The following is a 6,000-nucleotide window of genomic DNA, read 5'->3' as shown; positions in this document are numbered from 1 at the left end:
AAAAGTGTTATTATCACTTCTTAACTAAAATAACCAATAAAATAAACTTAATGCAAGAGTAAAGATCAATAGTTTCCCATCAAAATGAAGGGTGGAGCTAAAAAACATTTATTTGAATAGTTTCAAGGTGACACATTTCAACTGTAAGTCTAGGATGGAAAAACCTGGGATTTTTTTCTTGAAACAAATACAGAAAAGCTTCCAGATATACTATAAAACTGTAAGACATAAGAGCAGAATTAGGCCATTTGGCCCATCAAGTCTGTTCTTCCAATCTATCATTGCTTATTTATTATCCCTTTCAACCCCATTCTCCTGCCTTCTGCCTGTAACATTTGACACCATCAACTTCTACTTTAAATGTATCCAATAGCTTGGACACCACAGCTGTCCATGGCAATGAATTCCACAGATTCACCACTCTGGCTAAAGAAATTCCTCATCTCTGTTCTAAAGCAACATCCTTATATTCTGAAGCTCTGCCCTCTGTCCTGGACTCCCTCACTGTAGCAAACATCTTCTCCACGTCCACTCTATCTAGGCCATTCAATATTTGATATTTTTCAATAAGATCCCTCTTCATTCTTCTAAACTACATTGAGTACAGGCCTAGAGCCATCAACTGCCCAAACAAAGATTTTGTAATCTGAACCAAAAACTGAGCTGTTCAATCAACAGGCAGTTTCTGCAGAGGGAATTGGGCAGTTTACATTTCAGGTTGAGTCCCTTCATCTGGACTGAAAGAGTTAAGGGGAGATAACCAATATAAGAAGGTAAGGGAGAGTGAGGTAGTTTAAATCTTCCAGATTAATGGGAGATTGTTCAACTTGCAGCAACTACACTCTGGAACCAAGGTCACAACCTCGGTGACTGAGTTGCAGTTCACAGATGATACTTGTGTGAACTCCTGGGAGCCCCAATCTCTGTCTCACTGAGGGCGTTGAGCTAGTTTTTATTCGGCACTGAGAAAACTATCTTTAATTATGAACTTAAGACTACTTAATTTAAGACTACACATGAATGAGAAACGATGAACCCCAGAATGTAGTTACAATCATATTACAAAATAAGCAGAAGTATCTACCTTAAATACAGTAGAACAACATATACACATTTAGATATCTCGATCACTAAAAAAATGGAATATTCCACCGTCAACATTCAAAAAGATTATATTGTCTTTTACTGTTCCCTTAAACTAATGCTGTCCTGTAATATATGTGATCATTTAATTTATAATTTCAGTACAAAGGAAGTCGGTATCCGTATAACACAAAAAACTGAAATGTTGCCAAACAACGTCTCTGTAGTTACTTTAGTAAATGTGAAAGATAGCAGATTAGATAGATTTTATGTAAATAAATTAGTTAAAAACGAGTTTCTGAGCCACAAAGATATCCACGCTCATAGATGTGGCCCTGATTGATGAATCTACTGCTGGCGGAGGTGGGAACAAGCGCGCTGAGCCCGGGTTTCCGGCCGGACTTTAGTTGTGGACGGACGGCCCGGTGAGTCATGGCGTTGGATGCTCGCAGGCGGTTTTTTAAACTCCTCATGCGCCTTGGCGCCATTATCCTTACGCGGTTCCCCTTTTGGAATTGCTTCAGCATGTTGATGCTGTTTGCGGAACGAGCTGATCAACGCAGGTGGGTGTGACTCCGGGGGGCTACGGTACAGGAGTTGGGCTTGGTGGAGGGAGGGAGAAGGTAGGTGATGCGACTGGGAAGGTGGAGTAAGGAGAGAATAGTAGAGTGGTAAGATTGGGAGGGACGAGTGGGAGATAGTGAAGGATGATGGGGTTTGAGGGGCAAAGAAGGGTGGGGGTCTTGAAGGGAGGAGGGGTGGAGAACGTTGGAGAGTGGAGCAGTGTAAAATGGAGGAGGATGGTGGAGCGAAGGTTGGAGGTAAATGAGGATAGCAGTGTGGAGGAGAGTGGTGAGGAAAAAGGGTGGGAGAACTTGTGGTGGTGGGAGGAGGAATTAGAATACAAAATCTTGAACTGTGTTGTCCAAGCTTTTCCATGACAAATTAAGGAATTTCTTTTCTTCCCCTGGTTACTACAAACTACTTTCATCTCTCTATTGCCCTTCTAATGTGTATTTAATTATGAAATCACATTGAAAAACCTTATCTCCCTCCTACAACAGTAGTGCAGATTCTCACGTTATGCTGTATTGTCATTTATGTGCCAATTATTTTTGCATTTTGCAATGATTTTCTTTTACAGTGCCTTGAAAAAACATTCAGCCCCCACAACTAATTTCACATTTTACTGTCTCGGTTTCTAAATTTAAAATGTATTGAAATAGAATTTTTGAGCTAATGTACAAAACATTGCATTGTGTTAAATCAAAAGAAAAATTCCAAAACCTGTCAAAAATTTCATGAAGATTAAAAACCAAAACTATGAGGCTATAAAAGTATTCATCCCTTTTGTAATTACTATGTTAACTTTCTTTAGGTGCAGTACAGTATATTACCATATCAACTTACCCAATTTGTTGATGTAGAAAATTGGAGGGTCATCTGAATAAATACCCCTTTCTCTGTAAGGTCCAACAGTATGGCAGATTTTCATCAGACCAAACCAAAGTCAAAACAATAGAATAAAATATTTTATTTCTTGCATCTAAGGGAGTAAAAAACCTTTAAGCTGCGTCTCCATCGCAATGTACAGTCGGCCGTCCTTATCCACGGATTCTGCATGCGCTGATTCAACCAACCGCGGATCAGGAAAGCCCGGAAGTTCTCTCTCCAGCGCTCATTGTTTGAGCATGTACAGACTTTTTTTTTCTTGTCATTATTCCCTAAACAATACAGTATAACAACTATTTACATAGAATTTACATTGTATCAGGTACTATAAGTAATCTAGAGATGATTTAAAAGTACAGGCAGTCCCCAGGTTATGAAGGAGTTCCGTTCCTGAGTCTGTCTTTAAGTCGGATTTGAAGTCAGAACAGGTTCATCCGGTATTATTTAGCATCAGTTAGTCAAACGTTTTTCTTAGTGTATAGTATATATTTTACCTTTCTCTGCATATAAAACTTAAGAAACATACGTATTGCAATAATTAAACCACTGCGTTGCTTAGTAATACTTGTAGCTTTCATCGGGGCAGGGCCTTTCACATGCTCCATTAAAATTGTTCCGATCGTTGATGAGCTGTAGCCTAACGCTTTTCCAATGACGTTTCACCTCTTTCTGATCGCTTTATTACTTCCACCTTATTTTCAATCATGATTATTTTCGTGAACAAAAACATTGCGGATTCAGAGCTGCGCCAGGTCCTAATGTCCACCGCACTGAGACGTTAAATAAAGTCCAGGGTTCTGTTGGGTCCTAAAGACCACCGCACTGAGACAGGTTAAATAAGGGACTTGAGCATCTGCGATTTTTGGTATCCGTGGTGGGGGGGTCCCAGAACCAATTCCCCACGGATAAGGAGGGCTGACTGTACAAGCAATAAAGAGGGGAAATGTGGGAGGATATTGCCCAAAGACTAAAATTGTATATATAATTGTTTTATATACATGTATGTGCAGCCAGATATGCAATCAGATCAATGTGTATTGATCAATCTGATGGCCTGATGAAAGAAGCTGTCCCAGAGCCAGTTGGTCCTGACCTTAATGCTGCTATACTGTTTGCCAGATGGTAGCAGCTGGAACAGTTTGTGGTTGGGGTGGTTGGAGTCTCTGATGACCCTTTGGGCCCTTTTTACACCCCTGCTGCTGTAAATGTCCTGAATAGAGGAAAGTTCACATCCACAGATGTGCTGGGCTGTCCGCACCACTCTCTGCAGTGCCCTGCAATTAAGGGTAGTACAGTTCCTGTACCAGCTGATGCCACAGCCAGTCAGGATGCTGTTGATGGTGCCCCTGTAGTTTTGGGGACTCATGCTGAACTTCTGAGGTGAAAGAGACGCTGTTGTACTTTTTTCAACACACAGCTGGTACGTGCAGACCACATGAACTCCTCAGAGATGTTTATGCTGAGGAACTTAAAGCTGTTCACACTCTCAACCCCAGATCCATTGATGTCTATAGGGGCTAGCCTGTCTCTGTTTTTCCTGTAATCCATGATCAACTCCTTCACTTTTCAATACCAAGGGAGAGGTTGTTTTCTTGGCACTACTGTGTCAGGTTATTGACTTCTCCTCTGTAGGCTGTCTCATCATTGTTGGAAATAAGGCCTATCAATGTCGTGTCCTCTGCAAATTTGATCAGCAGATTGGAGCTGTGTATGGTAACACAGTCGTGTCTAGGGAGTAGAGGAGGGGGCTCAGGACACAGTCCTGGGGGGGCTCCTGTGTTGGGGGTCAGAGGTGAGGGAGCCTATCCTTACCACCTGCCGACGATCTGACAGGAAGTCCAGGATCCAGTTGCACAAGGCAGGGTGCAGGCCGAGATCTCTGAGCTTCTTGTCGAGCCTGTGGGGAATTATGGTGTTGAATGCTGACCTATAGTCCAAGAACAGCATTCTAATATAAGGATCCCTCTTCTCCAGGTGAGCATTCAATGTATGTCGGAAATGATAATAGAGAAGCACAAATCTGGGGAAGGGTACAGGACCATCTCAAAGGTACTGAACATACCTTGAGCTCAGTGCAGTCCATTGTGAAAAAGTGGAAAAAATATAAAGCCACAGCCACATTGTATAGGTCAGGCCGCCCTTCTAAACTTGGTCGAATGAGACTAAAGTGGAACCTTTTGGCCTCAGCACTATGTGTGGCATAAATCTAATATTGCACATCAGCCAGGTAATGCTATCCCCATTGCAAAGTATGGTGGCGGTAGCTTCTGTTATGGGGATGGAAATCTGGTCACGATTGATGAGAAGATGAGTGTTGCTAAGTACAGAGAGATCCTGGATAAAACCTTGCTAGCCTGTGACAGAAGCTTAACCTGTGGAGGAAGTTTGGCTTTCAGCAGGACAATGACCCAAAGCACATTGCCAGAGCAGCCATGGAGTGGCCTCAGATAAAGAAAATTGATATCCTTGTGTGGCCCAGTCAGAGTCCTGATCTTACCCCGATTGAGCATCTCTGGCAAGACCTTAAGATTGCTGTCCACTGCCGATCCCCAACTAACCTGACACAGCTTGAACAATTTTGCAAGGAGGAATGGGCAAATCTTGCTTCATCACATTGTGCAAAGCTGATAGAGATTTATCCAAAATGATTAGCAACTGTAATAGCTGCGAGAGGTGGTTCAACTAAGTACTGAGCAAAGGGGGATGAATACTTTTGAGCTGCTGACACTTAATTTTTTGAATTTTTAGTTCTTTGTGCTCTACAATTATCACTTTTTTTTGGCTGTACTGTGAAAAAAGAGCATGTGATTCATGAATAAAAGTTCTCAGTTAAATTGATCAAAATCCCTGGTTAAAATACATATCTATGTGAACAAAGGGTTGGGGGTTGAATATATTTACCATGGCCCTGTAAATTTTCAGATTGCTAAGACTTGGTGCAGCTTAAAACTTGAACAGAAGATTTAATACTTATTTTCCTCAGTTGTTGTTGTTCCTATACATGGATGAATGTATTGCTGCTTCCTACGCTCAGACAGAACTTAAATTTCAATAATTTTGCAGCTGGTTTTCTCTGCTGCCTATTTAACATGACCCTTTTCTGACTCTGTTTCCCCTGCTGGATTTTTCACTCTCCATCTTTGGGGATAGGTCATAATATTGATTATGAACCCACAGGCCAGTACTTTTTCCTGCTTTCCATAAGGATTCACCCCATTCATTTAGCTCCTCTGTCTGTGTTATGTCTGCTTTGATGAAGAGACTTTTCATGATTCTAAGATGTCATCTTTCTTTAGCTTCCCTTCAACCATAGATGCTAGAGCCTCGACTGCTTCTCATTTATTTCCTGCACCTCTGCTCTTGGCTGGCCAGAGCAATAAAATGGTTTCTCTGATCCTCACTATTCATCGTCTTCCAGCCTAGCAGCATTTCAAATAACTGCTAACATTGCACTTGCACTTCCTT

The 6,000-nt window shown here is 41.6% G+C and overlaps 1 protein-coding gene across 3 annotated transcripts in view; it reads left to right on the top strand.

Annotated features, from left to right (window-relative positions):
• The first annotated feature begins 1,503 nt into the window (after nucleotides 1-1,503).
• tmem101 (transmembrane protein 101) overlaps nucleotides 1,504-6,000 on the top strand; it is a 70,656-nt gene continuing 66,159 nt past the window's right edge. For all 3 annotated transcript variants that reach the window (XM_073071628.1, XM_073071627.1, XM_073071626.1), the window contains exon 1: nucleotides 1,504-1,646. In XM_073071628.1, the coding sequence (XP_072927729.1) occupies nucleotides 1,516-1,646 (131 nt within the window). In that variant the 5' untranslated portion in view covers nucleotides 1,504-1,515. The remainder of the gene's footprint in view (nucleotides 1,647-6,000) is intronic.

This window comes from Hemitrygon akajei, chromosome 18 (assembly GCF_048418815.1).
Source record: "Hemitrygon akajei chromosome 18, sHemAka1.3, whole genome shotgun sequence".
NCBI classification, from domain to species: Eukaryota; Metazoa; Chordata; class Chondrichthyes; order Myliobatiformes; family Dasyatidae; genus Hemitrygon; species Hemitrygon akajei.
The sequence above is the reverse complement of the archived record's forward strand: the minus strand, read 5'-3'. Positions and strand labels throughout refer to the sequence as shown.